The sequence below is a fragment of the Rhododendron vialii genome, chromosome 8a (assembly GCF_030253575.1).
Source record: "Rhododendron vialii isolate Sample 1 chromosome 8a, ASM3025357v1".
NCBI classification, from domain to species: Eukaryota; Viridiplantae; Streptophyta; class Magnoliopsida; order Ericales; family Ericaceae; genus Rhododendron; species Rhododendron vialii.
The window spans coordinates 1493995-1512766 of NC_080564.1; the positions used below are offsets into that span (position 1 = coordinate 1493995).

At 39.3% G+C, this 18772-nt stretch overlaps 4 protein-coding genes across 5 annotated transcripts in view; 3 read left to right on the top strand and 1 right to left on the bottom strand.

Annotated features, from left to right (window-relative positions):
• The window catches only part of LOC131298244 (histone H3.3), a 52993-nt gene that overhangs the window by 30190 nt on the left and 4031 nt on the right, over positions 1-18772 (bottom strand). The gene's annotated exons all lie outside the window — the stretch shown is intronic.
• Positions 4594-10856, top strand: LOC131298238 (E3 ubiquitin-protein ligase ATL31-like). 2 transcript variants are annotated; one of them, XM_058323601.1, is made up of 2 exons: positions 4626-5482; positions 10599-10856. In XM_058323601.1, the coding sequence occupies exons 1-2, from the start codon at positions 4712-4714 to the stop codon at positions 10632-10634; spliced, it is 807 nt and encodes a 268-aa protein (XP_058179584.1). In that variant the 5' UTR covers positions 4626-4711; the 3' UTR covers positions 10635-10856. The 2 variants fall into 2 exon arrangements, with proteins under 2 accessions (XP_058179583.1, XP_058179584.1); XM_058323600.1 differs by lacking the exon at positions 10599-10856 and having other exon boundaries at positions 4594-6302.
• On the top strand, positions 9852-10891 carry LOC131298243 (E3 ubiquitin-protein ligase ATL6-like). The gene has a single exon (XM_058323605.1). The coding sequence runs from the start codon at positions 10186-10188 to the stop codon at positions 10768-10770; it is 585 nt and encodes a 194-aa protein (XP_058179588.1). The 5' UTR covers positions 9852-10185; the 3' UTR covers positions 10771-10891.
• On the top strand, positions 17216-18482 carry LOC131298237 (E3 ubiquitin-protein ligase ATL6-like). The gene has a single exon (XM_058323599.1). It carries the CDS (start codon positions 17395-17397, stop codon positions 18334-18336), a length of 942 nt encoding a protein of 313 aa, XP_058179582.1. The 5' UTR covers positions 17216-17394; the 3' UTR covers positions 18337-18482.

Below are 18772 nucleotides of genomic sequence, written 5' to 3' on the forward strand. Positions count from 1 at the left end.
AGGATTCTAAGCAAATTGGCTAGAAAAAGTGCAAATTTTTCCTATGGCTAGCCACCAAATAATTTCACCACCCAACAATCTAACCAAATGGCTATTCAAATCACAAAAAAACCCAATCGGAAACCACCCAACAAAACCCAATCGGAAATCAGACAGACAATCAGAAAACCCAACAAAACTACAATCAGAAAACTCAATCGAAAAACCCAAACAGACAATCAGAAAACCCAAACAGATAGAGCTGTTCTGCTCTGATCGGAACACCCAAATACTGACACCAAATCGGAAAACCCAAACATTTTGTTGCCACCGCTGTCGTCGAGTTGTTCGTTTCCACCACCGTCATGTTCGATTTTGCAGTTGCCGCCGTCGTTGACAATGAAAACCCAAACAAGGTAGATCTGTAGCAGCTATCGATTTTGCAGTTGCCGCCGTCGTTGACGATGAAAACCCAATCAAGGTAGAGCTGTAGCGGGAGAGAGAGAGAGAGAGAGAGAGAGAGAGAGAGAGAGAGAGAGAGAGAAGCGAGGCAAATTACCTCGCCACAGGAAGCGAGGGAAAAAGTTGGCGGAGTAAATGGCAACTCCATCTTGAGGCTGCTGGATACTTCTTTTGGCTGCCGTTCTCGTTTATTTGCCGAAATCAAAGGTTTGGTGTGGCTAATGGAGATGCTCTTAGTACTCAAAAATCTGTTGAGTTACTATTCTTTATGTATGTATTCTTAATTATGTGAATAATTCTAAATAAATTGATGCGATATATAGTTTAGAGCATCCACATCAGTGTATGTGGGTAAATCATTTTGTTACTGTTATTTATTTAGAAACTCAAATATCATCCTGTACTAAACTTGCTTAGCTAGCCATATTTCAATTATGTAACAATAGCTCAAAAAATCTGTTCATGGGAGTAGAGAGTCTCAAGGCGGCTGAAAGTTTGACGTGGTAAAGAGTTTAATTGATAAAGAGAATATTCTATATTGTAGCGTGGAAAATAGAAAATCCAAGAGAGCAATAGTTTAAAATTGACCTAAATTAACATTTTAAATTATTGTAGCTTGAATGCTGCATCCTTTAGGGTTTTGTCTATTTGTACGTCCCTTTCCTTACCATGGATTATACCCACAGATTTGTACGTGTAGTTGCGAATTGAAATTAAACAAGTCGGAGAGAGGAGGATTATCCGTGGCTATTTGGTCAACCCCATAATTTGAGTTTTTCAATCCTATATATTCCTATCTATGATGAATTTGTAAAAGATTCTTTCATCTAACAATTGGTTCATTTTGTATTCTTCAATACATATATTACTTATGCAAAAAAAATTAAGTTGATGAAAAGCACAGTGTCATAATGCGATGTCACTAGATTTTTCCAAGAGCAATAAACTATTAGGGTGCTCCGTAAAACAAACAACATTCCACCAAACTTTCTTTGATATATTCTTGAAACACCGTGCGATATATTTCAGTGATGTAGAGGATTTGGAAATCCTATAGTGTAGGGATGCACTACAGTGTTGTAAGATATCATCCAAGTCGTTCAAAACTGTATTTAACGGTCAGAATTTCAAACAAACTCTTCCAGGGAAAAAGTATTTTGAAATAGATTTATACTTATTCATATTTAACCAGTATGTATTATTAAACGTGTACGTATTAGAGCTATACGTACTTGAACCGTAAATCTTCCTAATAAAACAGATCAAAGTGATTATTATCAAAATGATCCAAACTATTTCAAAAGACCCAACATGCAATATTTTTTCTTTTGGGCTCATTCGTCACTCTGTCATACTTTTTATTGAACAAAAAATAAGTAGATGGCCCCTGTGCTCTGATTCATTATTTATTCTCTTCTTTAGAAAATTTTGGTTAAATTCAGATTGCTCAACTGATGTGATGCACGGTAGGCCTAATTTAGAGCCGCCAAAGATCTTTCTCCAAGAAAACCATCAAACCCAGTACCTGGTTTTCGTGTTACGATCATCTTCGACTTTCGGAGCCGCTTTCTTTCCCTCTCAAAATGGTTGTCCCAACATCCACGTTTGTTTCCATATCCATACCATGAAAAGAAGCGACATAAACCCCCTCGAAATAAATCCGAAAAGAAATTCGTTTTTTGATGATGATCTATCTGCTACTACTGCTAGTATTATTAGTACCCACGACCATGACGGTGGATGGCAGCGCAGCCGTCCTTGCGCCGCCTCCTTCCCACTGCGCAAACACCTTCGGATGAATCGTCCTATCGGACCTATCCTCCTCCTGCTGCCCTGCAGACTACTCCTTCTCCTACCTCAATTCGACAGCAGCTGCCATCTTCGTGGTCCTGTAGTTCGCATTCCTCTTGACTGGCTTCACCACCATCTACATCCGCCACTGCGCCAGCGACGATGGTGACAACAGAACAATACATCGTTTCGCGGCCGCCAACCCCCCACCCAGAGGTGATAAAATAGTTCCCAGTATTTAACTACTCGGAGATCGAACACCTCAAAATCGGCAAAGGAGCGGTATCATGCGCCGCATGCGTATCTGAATTCGAAACTTGAAAAAGTGGACTAGTGGAATTACAAACATACTATAATAGATCCTATATCAATTTTTTATTCTTTCAATCCTATCTATGATGAATTTAAAAGATTCTTTCATCCGACATATTGTTCATTTTGTATTCCTCAATACACATATGATATACTCCCTCCGTCCCAAAATGTTTGTTCGGTCCGTAAAATGAGGTGTTAAAAATAATACAATTTTTGCAAGAAAAAATCAAAAGTTTTTTAATAACTTACTAGATATAAATGAGTATTTTTAATTTGTGAAAAAAGTTTGAATTTTTTCTTGAAAAATTGCATTATTTTTATCACTCCGTTTTGCGGACCGGACAATCATTTTAGAACGAAGGGAATATTACTCATGCAAAAAATAATAATAATTTTAAGTTGACGAAAAATATACCTATTCATTGGAACACACTGTTTTTGGGTATAAAGATTAAGGGCAATTAGCAAGCTATTGACGCCATATTTTTTTTTACTCCATGGACACAAGTGTGGTGGCATGGATTTCACATAAGCACTTGTGTGGGCAGTGGCGGAGGGATATAGCGACAAGGGTGGGCAACCGACCCCACTGACTGCCAAATTTTCATAGAGGTGTATATAATTTTTATTCCATTTTTACTAATTTGACCTCATTTTGAAATTTATTTTTACCCAGTCCATATAAGGGTTTTGTACTTAAGGAAAAAATGAGTCAAAATAGAATCTCTACCTACAAAATTCTCAAACGTAGCACTAGTTTATTCGTTTCTCAAAACAAATCAATATTTCGTTTATAAACTACATATAGTTCAAATTTTCGATCCCACTTATCGAAAATCCTAGCTTGGCCATTGTGTGTGGGGACACCAAACTTGTATCTATTGAATAAAAAAATGCGGTGTCATAATGTGATGTCGCTAGACTTTTTCAAGGGAATAGACTATTAGAGCAAGTCCGATGTGGAGATGTATATATGAATAGTCATTTTTCATCCCCAGATGCAAAAAAATCAGGGCTTTAATGGGGATGAAAAATTCATTTGATGGATATGGAGATGGATATATCCATCCCCAAATGATTAAGCTATAATGTACATATCATCAAATATTATCAAACCACTGTAATTACAAGAAAAATGGATAACTGGAGTTACCTCAACTCATCGAAAACTTGGCCGGAATATGAAAAGGTTGCCGTTTTTAGCAAATCTATCGCCATAGAGCGAGAGAGACAGAGGTGAGAGATGAACAGAGGAAGAGACTAGAGAGAGATCTCACCGATGAGAGAGATCCAGTCGGTGAGAGATGGGAGTAACTTTTAACCATTTTTTGATTCTAAAATAATTATCCAATCCTAGTTATTTTCCATCACCATTAGACTTGCTGTTAGAGTGCTCCATAAAACAAATAACGTTTCACCAAAGTTTCTTTGATACATCTCTATTATAAAACAGAAGGGTGTGGGGATAAATTTGTTGGAACGACTTAGATTCTTTTGATCCAAAGGCTGTAGTGCATCCTTTCATTTTTCGATTAAGTACCCATGGTTTTTATCTAAATCACACAACTGTCATCTCATTCCAACTAGGATGCGTAGTGCCGTAGGCACGGGCTAACAACACTAGTATATATAATTTTATTGGACGGCTTCTTTGATATACTCAAGGGGCTGTGCTACGTGCACAGACTGCTGTGCACAACAGCTTTTTTCTCCCGCCTCGGGTAGCCTAAATTCTGAAGTGATTTTGGGTGTTTTGTTAACGCCTTAAACGATATCGAACGAAACTCATTTTTTACAGAGACCTTAACCGATATATTTTGAACAAAATGAACAGCTCCGATCATCTTTGTACGATCCGAAACGGAAGAAAAAAGCTCTTGTGCACAACTGCTGTGCACGGCAGTCCGTGCACGAATCATTTCTGATACTCAAGTGACTTCAGACAGCCAAAGATCCTTCTCCAAGAAAACCATCAAACCCAATACCAGGTTTTCATATTCCAATCATCTTAATTTGACTTTCGAATCCGCATTCTTTCCTTCTCAAACCACATCATGATTTTGTCCCGACATTCATTTTTCTTTCCATATCCATATCCATACTATTAAAAGAAGCGACATAAACCCCCCCATCGAAATAAACCGGAAAAGAAATTTGCTTTTCGATGGTGATCTATTATCTGCTACTGCTAGTATTATTACTACCCACGACCATGACGGTGGATGGCGGCGCAGCCGTTGTTGTGTCGCCATCCGCTGCCGCGCAAACACCTTCGGATGAATCGGATTTTCCTCTTGCGGACGACTTCTTCTCTTACCGCAATTCAACAGCAACTGCCATCTTCGCGGTCCTGTTGTTCGCCTTCCTCTTGACTGGCTTCACCACCATCTACATCCGCCACTGCGCCGGCGACGATGGCGACAACAGAACAATACATCGTTTCGCCGCCGCCAGCCGCCCACCCCGGCTATCCTCGAGCGGTGGCCTCAATCCAGCGGTGATAAAATCGTTCCCGCTATTTAACTACTCGGAGATCAAACACCTCAAAATCGGCAAAGGAGCGGTATCGTGCGCCGTGTGCGTATCCGAATTCGGAGATAACGAGAGGCTGCGGTTGTTACCCAAGTGCGACCACGCGTTTCATCCCGAGTGTATCGACCCCTGGCTGGCTTCTCACTCCACCTGTCCGATATGCCGAGCGAGTCTGATTCAAGGAATTGAGCCGACTCAGTCGACGGAGGAGTGTAATTCCAGGCCTGAACTCACGGAAGTGCAAAATCAGAATCAAATTTCAGTTACTGTTGATGAAGTTTATCGGACGGATACGGAGCCGAGAGAGCGAGTGAGGACGTTTCCGAGGCCGCACTCGACGGGTCACTCACTGGTTGGACTCGGGGAGGACTGTGAGAGGTATACCCTGAGGTTACCGGAGGAGGTGAGTAGGCAGGTGGACCAGTTAGACCGGGGTGGGACGTCGGACCGCTGGTTTTTCATCACGTCTCCATTTTCCTCAAGAACCGGTCTTATGAAATCGCCGCTTGAACAAATGCCTACTCGATCTCCTGTTTAAAACTGCATGGAATTTTTATTGCCAGAGTAATTCGGCTGTCAAGGAGTGATTTTTCGGTGCCGAGCAGGTATATCCTACGTGGTACTATTCGCACGGCGCATCCGAGCCGTCTGATATACTTTTGGACGGCTTGGATTAAAACCCTCTCTTTCCTCTCACTCAATATTTTCTCTCTCATTTTTCTCTCTCCAATTCTGAAAGTTCAAACATGTAATAGACAGCTCGGATGCGCGAGCAGATACTACGTAATATCCGCTTGGCACTGAAAAATTCTCTGCTATCAAGACCGGTTAGTTCAATGGATTGGCGAAAATAGAATAATGTGCATACGGTGGGCTACATGAAAATGTGCGGTAGCCATCCTACAAACTTCAGAAGGAAAGAATCTGCCTGGTCCGCGGTCCAATTTTGGACTGCAGAGATGTGGTCTAAGTGATTGCAATCGTCGGATGATATTTTTAATGATCCAGATTTGTATTCATATTCTTACTGGTGAGAATATACTCTTACCAATAAAAGTTTCAGCAAACGAAAGGGGTGTTGCATGATGACGTATCGACGAACTTATCGAGTAGAACTAGATATGAATTTAAGAATTTAATTTAGGTAGGGTTCCGCCGGCTTATCCCTGTTATGTGAGTCGAGTTTGGTAAACGAAATGAAATTTGAAGAATGTTTTGGTCAACTGTTTGTTGGGGTTGATGTGAATGCTTGTATATATCATTTTATACCCCTTTAATTTCTTTCGTGAGTTATACATACAAGTTTGCTGTGATTACGAGATGAAACTAATTGAGTTCGAGCAAAAAGAGATTAAGGTTATTTCATTTGACAATGTATCAAGTGAACCTTCATATATGATGTGAAAATGCAATTCGTAAGCAGCCTACATGCCAATATGTCTCATGGCAGCCTTGCAAAACGGGCACGATCGTGTGGTGCTAATCAAGTCTCTCGATACCTTGCCTGTCAAATTCTTATTCGAAGTGTGTTTGTAGAGCAAGCAAGCTCAAGTAAAGTATCTGGGTCAAAATGTTAAACGAGACAACAATCGACCAAGCAACAAAGCTTAAATTGAGCAACAAAAGTGACACAATCTTCCAAACGAAATTATAAGCAACGATTTTATTAATGATACAAGTTGAGAGTTAAACTCACCTTAAGGTTCCCCTTGCATATACTTTCCAAACCTTCTTACATGCATGTGATAGGAAGAAACATCAGTATAAATTATCATGCCTAGATATTTTTTTGGTACTTTTAATTTTCCATGTCGATACGGTGAAGTGGAAGGTCAACATCACACCGATTATGTGTGTGCATATTTTTCGGGATGAATGGGGATAGCGGGGTGGTAGTTACAAAAATCACACGTATGTTAAAAAATGGAGGCACTTGCCAGCCGACAGGTGTCCTTTCTGTATTATACTCCATCTGTCCCAATTTACTTGTCTCAGTTCTATTTTAACTGGATAAAAAAAATTAGTTATATCTTTAAGTTGGTAATGAATTTTATATCCAATATGGATTTTGTATATGCAAGGGGAACCTATTGGTACCGATGGTACCGTTGGGATTAACCGATGATAATGCAAGTGATTCCAAACTTTTATCATACTCCAGCTATCGTTATGAAAGTGAAAATCCTATTGGTACCGATGGTACCGTTGGGAAAATGCACCGACGGTCACCGGACGGCCGATCCGAGCCGTCCAAAAATTTTAAAAAATAAAACCGAGTGGGCTAGCGCAAAAATCAATGGCATCCGAGGCGTGTAGAGTATTTGATCCGAGCATCTTTTTTTCTTGTATATACACGTATATACATATATAGACGAAAAAGGGTGCTCGGATTAAGTACCCTACACACCTCGGATGCCATTGATTCTCGCTTGGGCCCACTCGGTTTTGTTTTTTAAAATTTTTGGACGGCTCGGATCGGCCGTCCAGTGGCCGGAGACGGCCGTCCGGTGCATTTTTTCTACGGTACCATCGGTACCAATAGCAGTACTCAAAATCGTGCAAGTGACGCATACAATTTTGCACAGATTAATGAGTGGATCGAGTTATTTGTGTGAGACCCAAAAGCAAGTTCCACAAAAAATTTGTGCAAAATTTTCCCCCCATTTAAATGGATAAGGGCAAATTGAACACAATGTATGAGAAGGAGATAAACTTCTTCACGGTTGTTCCGCGAAGGAGCTATTTGCAGCGCCAAAAAACGGCGCCGTTTTGGGCAGGAAAGATGAAAATTTGAAAACAGATTACACGTTTCCCCAAACCACAGCTGCTTAAATATTTAAAAATATAATTAAAAAATTAAGTGTTCCAATTTTTAATCTGTTTGAACCGATGCAAAGATCTTATTTTTCTAATCATTTTATTCTAAAGGGCCATGATTAATTTTTGGCTCTACGGCTTTCGTAATTAAGTATCTGCTTTTTATTTAGTTCAACGGTTATCTTAGGGTTCTTAGAATTTGTAGAATATGAGAATCCGTAAGAATTTTAACAAACATTCCAAGCTAATTTCGAAAAGCTAGAATCTCAAAATTTGAAGAAGAAAAAATCTCGCAAGCACGCACTAATGAGATGCAGAATAACTTATCGAAAAATAATTTTGGGACTCCAATTTTTTATGATAGCATTCCAAAAAATTTCTTTTAGTGTGCCTTGTTATATATAATTTTTACATTTAAAAAACAAGTTTTAAAGTACCATCATAAAAGCCTAATAAAGATGGTAAGTAAAATTATTCTTTAAAATAAAATGGAGTGCGAAAATCATTTTTTCTAACTTTGTTACTATTAAGTTACTCCATACTGTATACGGAGTAATTTTCTTCCACATCACAAGGACTATATTGTGCCATTATGACCAAGGACTGCAGAAGATCCAAGACTCGGAGAAAAAGAAAACCAACAAACCCAGATGCGGATCAAAAAAAAAACAAACCCAGATATTTATAGTACCGACTTGAAGTGTTCCAATCATCTTTGAGCGTCCTCTCAAAATCTATCCACAAACCAGCTGGATATGGGTACTACACATTTGTACCCGAAGGTGTACAACATGCTGAGGTGGAAGGGGATTCACCCAAAATTTTCAAAATGAACTCAAAAACAAAATTCGGAAAATTAGAGAGAGAAAATTGAACCTAGACTTTTTCCAAAATTCTACTGAAAACCCACCCCAAACTCTATTGACGTTGACAAATCCCCCAAAGCGTCATGGCGACCGGCGCTTTCAAGGTTGAGCAAAAAATTGGTGTGTGCCTGTTAAACATACAATCCCATTCATTTTGACAAGTCATTAAAGTCCTCAACCAAGTTATACAAACATTATCTGCAACCACACCATAGTTCAGATTCTCATTTTATTCTAAAGGGTTATAATTAATTTTTGGCTCTGCGGCTTTCGTAATTAAGTATCTGTTTTTTTATTTAATTCTATAGTTATCTTAGGGCTCTCAGAATTTGTAGAATCTGAGAACCCGTTAGTAAGAATTTTAACAAACATTCCAAACTAATTTCGAAAAGCTAGAATCTCAAAATTTGAAGAAAAAAAATCTCGCAAGCACGGACTAATGTTGGTTCGTAAAGCATGCAGAATAACTTATCAAAAAATAATTTGGGACTCCGATTTTTTATAATGACACTCCAAAATTTGTCTTTTAATGTGCCTTGCTATATACAATTTTTGCAATAAAAAACAAACTTTAAAGGGAAATGATTTTGCCACTCCCTTTTTTGTTAACGCCACTCCCCTGTAAGTGTATTTTCGAAAATATAATTGCAGTAGAGTGACGTTAACAAAAAAGGGAACGGCAAAATCAGCAGTCATTTTAAAATATCATCGTAAAAGCTTAGTAAAAATGGTAGGTAAAATTCCTCTCTAAGATAAAATAGAGTGCGAAAATCATTTTCTTTTAACTTTAGTTACTATTACGCACCATATAATTTTCTTCCACATCACAAGGACTATATGGTGCATTCTGACCAAGGACTGCCAGAAGATCCAAGAAAACCAACAAACCCAGACTTTTATACCTTCGATACTGAAGTGTTCCAATCATCTTTGAGCGTCCTCTCTCTCAAAATCAATCCACAAACCAGCTGGAGGCCATGGTTTTTGTCCCTTTATCCACTTGTGTTACCTACTGCGCGCTCCTATAAATAAATAAACAGGACCGAAATTTTGTTCCACCATCATTTCTAATTCTAGTCGAGTCAGTAATCCCAACATATTCGCTTGTGGATGAAAACCTATTTCCTACTGCTGAGAGATACTGTCACAAACGGTGGCGGCGTCCCAGCAGTCATTCGACGCCGCTCAAAGACCTACGGAGCCCCCTACCAGCTACCCCTACTCCGACCTCGGTTCGACATCAGCAGTTATTTTCATAGTCGTCGTGTCCGCCGCCTTCTTCACCGGCTTCTTCGCCATCTACATCCGCCACTGCTTCTACGGCGGCACCGTCGACGGAGCTATTCCTCTTTACCCCGCCGCAAGCCGCCCACGCTGGCTTTCCCCAAGCGGCCTCGATCCGGAGGTGGTAAATTTGTTCCCGATGCTTAAATACTCGGAGATCAAACACCTTAAAATCGGCGAAGGAGAGCTTTCGTGCGCCGTGTGCGTATCCGAGTTCGAAGATAACGAGACGCTGCGTTTGTTACCCAAGTGCGACCACGTGTTTCATCCCGACTGTATCGATCTTTGGTTGGCCTCTCACTCCACCTGTCCGATTTGCCGAGCAAACTTGAGTAAAGCAATTGAGTCGACGGCAGAGTGTTGTGATTCCAGACCTGAAGTCAGTGAAGCACCAATTCCGAATCAAATTTCAATTACTGTTGATGAGATAGAAACGGCACCGAGAGAGCGAGTGAGGGAATTTCCGAGGCCGGACTCGACGGGTCACTCACTGGTTCGACTCGGGGAGGACCGGGAGAGGCATACGCTGAGGCTACCGGAGGAGGCCAGGAGGCCGGTGGACCGGTTAGACCGGGGCGGGACGTCTGACAAGTGGTTTTGTATGACGCCTCCATTTTTCACCAGAACCGGTTTTCTTAGGTCAGCAAAGGTTGATGTCGTTGATGGCGACGTCATAGCGGTTGGGACCTATCTCCAACCTCTAACTTCAAATTTGGATGTGTGAATAATTTTTTTTTTTTGAAGGATTTACGTGGATATTGACACTCCAAATTTTGACATGTATATTTTTGAACGGAAAGTTCTTGACATGTATATTTTTGAACGGAAATTTCCTTCACTTTTTTTTATTGAGTGTTTGTTAAGAGATAGTAGAAGATTTTATTGCAAATTAGGAAGAGGGGTCGAGGCCCTAACATCATCAAGGGCAAGGGACCTCAACCATTGGGAAAGGTTGCCCTTCCAACTAATCGATTCAGTAGTTAATAAGGACTGCTTAGCTATGTAATGGCCTATCCTATTACCATCTCGTTTCACATGAGAGAAATTGCAAGAGGAAAAATTCAAAGCATGCTAAATACAATCTAAAATTATAGTATCGATATCAGCTTAAGATCGAACCTGGTTGAGAGATTGAACAACTTGTAGCGCATCTCCTTCCACAATGATTCGACAAAAGGTCACTTTTTTAAACAAATAAATATATGATATTGTCTTCAGTAATGACATGGACGAAGGTCATGTCAAATCCACGTAGGACTTGACTTTTCGAATACCATTGGATTGAAACTCGTATTGATTTAAAAAATGACAACTAATCCGCCACGTGAGATTTGAAAGCGGAAATGCTCTAAGGAGTTTCTGAAATCGCGGTTTGAATGTTTTTCGCTGGCAAGAGTGAACAAATGCCTACTCGATCTCCGGTTTAAATGCATGGAATTTGTATTGCAATTGATTCCAACTTCCAAGCTTAATTAATCCTTCTGCGGCTCAGTGCAAATTACTCCTATTAAGTAACAAAGTACTAGTACGTGAGTCAGACTCCAAATCAACTCATAAAAAACACTAAATCCAATCTATTGAGAGACTTGTCTGAATTGCTTTGAGTTGGGCAATATAAGGCCGGTTGTGGCACCAATATACTGAGTAAATCCAAGTAACCAACACCTACAACGTTTCCGAAAAAACCCGCTTGAGGATTCGCTCTGCCATTTGTGTTCATCTTCCTACAGTAGGGTGGTGTTTACACCATATTTCACCGCCTGTCGATGATCGACCGAAAGGTGGCAATTATGAAAATGCTTCCTATTTTATTATTATTAAGTATTCGTATTAATATTAGAACTAATATTAGTATTCCTTTTATTATTATTTGCATGCAGGACACTTGGCTTGCTCCTACACATGTGGAAGTTAAAAGGACACTTGTCATGCTCCTACACATTTGAAGGGAAGTGGGAAGTTATTTTGACAAGTGGAAGCAAAAGATTGAATGAAGACTAGTGGAGAAGTTAGGAAGTTATTTCCTACGTTTGTTGTTTTCTATAAATAGTCTTTTAAGATTTCATTGTAATTCCTCTCCAACAAATCAAAGTCTATCTTTATTTGTCTTAATTTTTGGCACTACTAACCCATTCGGGTTATAACTAGGAGTAGGAGTAGAATTAACTTAATTTTCTTACTTTCGATGGGGATCCGTCCTTTTTGATTGTAAATCTACCTTGGAAAAATAACAAAGTCCATTTGTTATTTTTCTTCCGTTCCACCCCACTTCACTAAACCATCAATCCACTCCGCCCAATCGATGGGTCGATTCCGTTCTTGAAGATTGGCGGGTGACGGTCTTCTTTTACGAGTCAATTCATCATCACCAAAAAATAGCATTTGATTCATTCGCCATTTCTTTTCCGGTGAAGTCCTGAAATACGGCAAGGAACCTCAAATCCGTTTGTGGAGACATGGCCGCATTCGCCCTTATTTTTGTTGTTGGCTTTGTTTCCCGAAATTTCTATCGATTTCGATTGAGGGAAAAATTGGTAAACAATTTTGGCGCTAGAAGGAGGGCATCATTACTAAATCGGAAGTAATGGTGAAATCATATGTGAAAAGAAAACCTTAAAGGTTTTTGACATTTTACGTAATAGATAAACGGCCATTTGTTGGCCAATTGGAACAGTCAGGTTCCGGATCAAATGTAAAAATAATAATTTTCAAGCTTTGCATGATGGGCTTGAAAGCAATTTATTGTTCAAAAGAAGCCGGCCAATTGTTGGCCAACTGTTTGAGGGATTTGAACCATGTCTCTGCCTTTGACAAAAAGGTTCAAAAGAGGCATTGATTTGCCTCGTAAAGAATTTGTCTTTGCTTCTTGTTAAAATTTCAGCCTTGTATGAAGGCTTGAACGAATGTGAAATGTGTCATTTGTAAAGAAGATTAAATAAACAACTGGCCATGAAGTAAATCCTTTATTTAGACCCAAATGTGAGGGTCTCCAATAAAATTTAATTTGCCATAAACATGGAGGCTTCGATAATCTTTTGTAAAAAAGGCCATTAGTGAAATTTGTCCCTAAATTGGAACAAATGTAACTGTTAATTTGGCCATTAATGTGCACAGAAAGTCTCGTTGGTAAGAAATAGTGCAGGAGACTATCATATGGCTTAATACGTTAATCCAATTTTGGATTAGTGTTAGCCTTTTTAATTCAAACATTAAATGGAGTGAAGACCTCATTCAGGTATGCATAAAGCCACTGTGATTGGCTGTGTTGCAATTGCTCCTCGACAGGCTACATGGCTTTGTTTGTTTCGAATATGAACCCAAATTAGAGGGTTCATTATAAACAAATGTAAGAGATGAAAAATTCTAGCCTAATACAGAGGCTACACTAATTTATGTGTTTAAAGAATGTCATCCAATAGGAAGATTAACCTTATTAAGTGGGACAATCTGTGAATTCTTGGCATCATTGAAAGGCTATACCCATGAGTCTTGGGGGGCAAAATTTGTCCCTCTTTTCGATGATGAATTTGGGGGGCAGAAATTCAACTTTGGATATATGGCAACAATTGGTTTGGTTGCTTGGTCTAGTCGACTTTGAACACTTTGCAGTCGATAATGGACATGTAGAGACTTGTAATTTTGGGCGCCACCTGTGTTCCTAAAGGCCTTCATAGTTTATGATTTTCAACTGTTTTAAAAAGAGGCCATGGTTCATCGTTGGCGACTGGAAAATTTTCAAAGGTCTTGCTGGCATCTATGTCTCCTTCATCCAGATTTTAGTAAGGATGATTGAAATGGATGATTGAAATGAGAATTAGCCCTCTTTTGATATCGAGTTTGCAAGGGGGGCAAACTCATCTTTAGAAGAGCCAATTAGGGGCTCGAAAATTTGAAACTCAAGCAAGTCGAATCATGAAAATAGTCATTCGACTAGAGTTTTTCAATTTAGACCATAGATGGTCGACGTAGAAAATGATCCTCCCATTCCTCCGTACTGGTTAAGAAGAGTAATGGTGAAAATTTAACCATGGAGAATGTTTTCAGCCAAACATGGCTATAAATACTCTGCGTATTGATTTCTGTCGATCAATATACATTTTTGGAGGACACGGAAAATTAGTTTTTGATGGAAGTTGGCTAATAGATGTTGGTATTTGGTATTAATGCATATATATAGTAGCCAACGTGTGAAGCCAAATGATGCCTATTAATTGGCTGTTGTTTGTGACTTTAAAATTCATTATTGTGGGGTTCATTATTGTGGGGATTAGGCAAGGCTCATGGCATATGCGTAGTGCTCTGATCGACTAACCATGTTTCGACGTTCCCGGTTTCCTTCCTGTAGGAATCAAAGCCTAAGGGAAACTAATCGACTGAGGCATGCCACCATTCGACGGTGGTTATTAAGCCTTGAAGGCTTTATTGTACTAGTTGAAAAGTGAAAATGTTGTGTAAAAATTTATCTCAAACTCTTCGAAAGTTGGCGGGGCATAAATGTTTTCACTATAAAAGGTTATTACTTGCTTTTGGCCCTTACTCTTGTTTCAACTTTGTTTTCCGAAATCTCGGATGAATTCAATAGAGGGAACGTTTGTCGTTTGCTACGCGCGTGTTTTGGCCTTTTCTTTATTGAAAGAATCTCAACTCCCATAATTTGATCAAGGGGAATGTTTGTCGTTTGCTACGCGCGTGTTTTGGCCTTTTCTTTATCAAATGTTGGGGGAGAAATTAAGTAAACAAATGCTTGTACTTGATTAAGGCTCATGGCATAAATCCTTTTATCGATATGCCATTCGTAGAGTTTTGATATATAGGCCTTTATTCGATAGGCCACGTATGTCCAACATGATCCGTTTCTGGTATCAATTGATTGCCCAATTGAGTTGGAGGGCATAAATCTTTACATCGTAAAAGGTTATTACCCGTCGATATCGACAGAGGGGTGATTTAAAACTAGTTAAATTATTCACTTGGGTTACGTTAGCCCTTCACCCAAATGAATAAGGGGGGCATTGTTTACACCATATTTCACCGCCTGTCGATGATCGACCGAAAGGTGGCAATTATGAAAATGCTTCCTATTTTATTATTATTAAGTATTCGTATTAATATTAGAACTAATATTAGTATTCCTTTTATTATTATTTGCATGCAGGACACTTGGCTTGCTCCTACACATGTGGAAGTTAAAAGGACACTTGTCATGCTCCTACACATTTGAAGGGAAGTGGGAAGTTATTTTGACAAGTGGAAGCAAAAGATTGAATGAAGACTAGTGGAGAAGTTAGGAAGTTATTTCCTACGTTTGTTGTTTTCTATAAATAGTCTTTTAAGATTTCATTGTAATTCCTCTCCAACAAATCAAAGTCTATCTTTATTTGTCTTAATTTTTGGCACTACTAACCCATTCGGGTTATAACTAGGAGTAGGAGTAGAATTAACTTAATTTTCTTACTTTCGATGGGGATCCGTCCTTTTTGATTGTAAATCTACCTTGGAAAAATAACAAAGTCCATTTGTTATTTTTCTTCCGTTCCACCCCACTTCACTAAACCATCAATCCACTCCGCCCAATCGATGGGTCGATTCCGTTCTTGAAGATTGGCGGGTGACGGTCTTCTTTTACGAGTCAATTCATCATCACCAAAAAATAGCATTTGATTCATTCGCCATTTCTTTTCCGGTGAAGTCCTGAAATACGGCAAGGAACCTCAAATCCGTTTGTGGAGACATGGCCGCATTCGCCCTTATTTTTGTTGTTGGCTTTGTTTCCCGAAATTTCTATCGATTTCGATTGAGGGAAAAATTGGTAAACAGGTGGTAAAAAATATGTCTAAGCAGAAATTATTATGCGCTGAATATTTGTACTTGTAACATATATTTAAGAAATTTATCCTCTATATGAGAATTTATTTCATTCAGGTGTACTCTATTTAGTAGAATGAGATTGAGTGTTTAACTTTTAGTTGTTTGTTAAATGTTTGTGGATATCGTATGAGCTGGTAAACTTATTGCCGATATTTTATTACTAGTGGAGTACTAATATTTAAGAACTGCTACTACCCTGTGGAAAAAAAAAATATATCTGGCAAAGACTACATCCAACACGACAAGTGTACAAACTTGGTTAATTGAAATTTGGAGAAAAACCTTCACGCACAAAAAAATGCCCCTATCAGCCTGAGTCACATAATGCATGAGTGAGACTGCAAGCGCAAGGGAGAAGTGTTGCCTCCAAAAAACTTACAGTATGAAGTATAAAATGGTTTGAAAAAAAACTAGATATAAATTCTTGAATTTTGGAGAATATTTTGGTCCACGATTTGTTGAGGCTGACATGAACGCTCTATCCTTTAGAGTTTTGTATTTTTATATGTCAATTTTCTTTCCTGGACTACACCCACGAGTTTGTCGTGGTTGCGAATTGAAATTAGTCGAGTTGAAGGGAAAAGGATAAGACTTGACGATTTATCAAGTGATTAATCTTCATATGTTTGTGGAAAAAAAAAACCACCTTAATCTCACTAAACAATTAAAGTTGTTTATTTTCTAGATCTCATTACATATTATTAATGCACAAATGTATCTATATTGATTTAAATGAATCATATTTGTGTACAAGCTAGGGTCATTGACAATTACGGTGCTACTCATCAAACCATTTAACTTTTCATCAAATCCCACCACTTATTTTTATCTTGAATTACTAATAATTCACACCGAAGCATCCAAAATTAGCTACTTGGTTCATCAAATAAGACTCAAATAAGACTGCAAGATTTTCATATCGATTAGGGGAAATGAACGGTCCACATCGCACGGACTACAAAGATCCAACAATACTATATGCCTGAAAACCATCAAACCCAATACCGAGGTTTTTATACCTAACCGAGTGTTCCCATCATACTAATTTCAAAAGATAAAAACAAAAGAAAGATGGTCCTATCATATTCTAGTGTCATCAACAGGAGAATAACTTATTCACGAGCAGCCGCGAATAGGTTATTTATTTACGGAGTTGCGCAATCTCATTCGCTTGTCTTGCAATTAATGAATGAAATATATTTTTAAATTTTAACTGATAATAATTTATTTTTAAACTGAATCGTTAAAATACTGTGCGCAAAATTGAGCTTAATAAAACTTATTTACGGCTTCTTCGCAAATAAGTTATTCTCCATCCAAATCCTATCCTCAAACCACATAGGAGTTTGGTTTTGTCACAGCATCCAAATTTGTTTCGTGCTAGTATAAAAGAAGGAAAAACCCACGTCCTCTCCCAGGATAATTGCGACATAAACCCCACCTCGAAATAATCAAAAAATAAAAAAAAATTCGCTCCAGGATGAGAATCTCTCTCCTACTGCTTATCCTATTACTCACGGCGCCGCCATTCGCCGTCTCGCAAACAGCCCCGGATCCCCCCATGTACTACCTCAACTCCGACCTCAATTCGAGATCAGAACTCATTTTCGTAATCGTGGTGGCTGCCTTCCTCATAACTGGCTTCGTCTCCGTCTGCCTCCACCAATGCTACTACGGCGACACCGCCGGCGGAGCAATTCCTCTTTACACCGCCGCAAGCCGCCCGCCCCGGCTCTCCCCAAGCGGCCTCGATCCCGCCGTGATGAATTCGTTCCCGATATTTAACTACTCCGAGATCAAACACCTCAAACTCGGCAAAGGGGAGCTATCGTGCGCCGTGTGCGTATCCGAGTTCGAAGATAGCGAGAGGCTGCGGTGGTTGCCCAAGTGCGACCACGTGTTTCATCCCGAGTGCATCGACCTTTGGCTGGCCTCTCACTCCACCTGTCCGATTTGCCGAGCGAACCTGAGTCAAGGAATTGAGTCGACTCAGTCGACAGAGGCGTGTAATTCGACAGCTGAAATATTATTCAGGGAAGTACAAAATCAGAATGATCAGATTGCACTTGAGGTGGATGAAAATCAACAAGTAGATACGGAACCGAGGGAGCGAGCGAGGGTAATGTTTCCGAGGCCTCACTCGACGGGTCACTCACTGGTTCGACTCGGGGAGGACTGTGAGAGATACATGCTGAGATTGCCGGAAGAGCTGAGGAGGCAGGTGGACCGGGGTGGGACACCGGACCGGTGGTTTTTTACTATGACGCCGCCATGTTTCTCTAGAACCGGTTCTCAATGGTTGGCGAAGGTGGGCTTCGTTGATGGTGAGGTAACGGCGGTTGGGACCTCTAAGGTGTTTCGGACGTCCGTGAAATCGCCGTTTGAATGTGTAGCCGGCCGGCAAGAACGAGCAAATGTCTAGTGGACTTCCTGTTTAACTTGATGGAATCATGGAATTCCAGTGTCCAAAAACTACTGATTTTTTATTTCGTTTTTTTTTGGATTTGGATAGGCATGTTAAGTTACTGTATTTAATGGAACAATTTACAGTAGTAAATTTTTTCTGTAGTTTAGATGTCAAGTAGTACTATTTAGATATCAATGGCGTAACGATTTGAGAAGAAAGCTATCGGTTTAGTTTGGTCGGTTTCTTAGACGATATTGCATTGAAATTGATTATAGTATCACTTTTGTTGTTCTGTAGATCAAATTCAACCGATGATTTTAGTGATTCCAATTAAGCTAAAACGACTTTGTATTGTAGCAATTCGATGTGATCGATTTGGCCTGTAAATTTAATAGAAATAACTTACCAATTGTTTTTATGGAAATTTTTCTTAATAAGCTCAATTAAAATG

Coding starts and splice junctions, on each gene's coding strand:
- LOC131298243 (XM_058323605.1), top strand. CDS start 10,186: ATGCTTAAATACTCGGAGATCAAACACCTTAAAATCGGCGAAGGAGAG.
- LOC131298238 (XM_058323600.1), top strand. CDS start 4,712: ATGGTGATCTATTATCTGCTACTGCTAGTATTATTACTACCCACGACC.
- LOC131298237 (XM_058323599.1), top strand. CDS start 17,395: ATGAGAATCTCTCTCCTACTGCTTATCCTATTACTCACGGCGCCGCCA.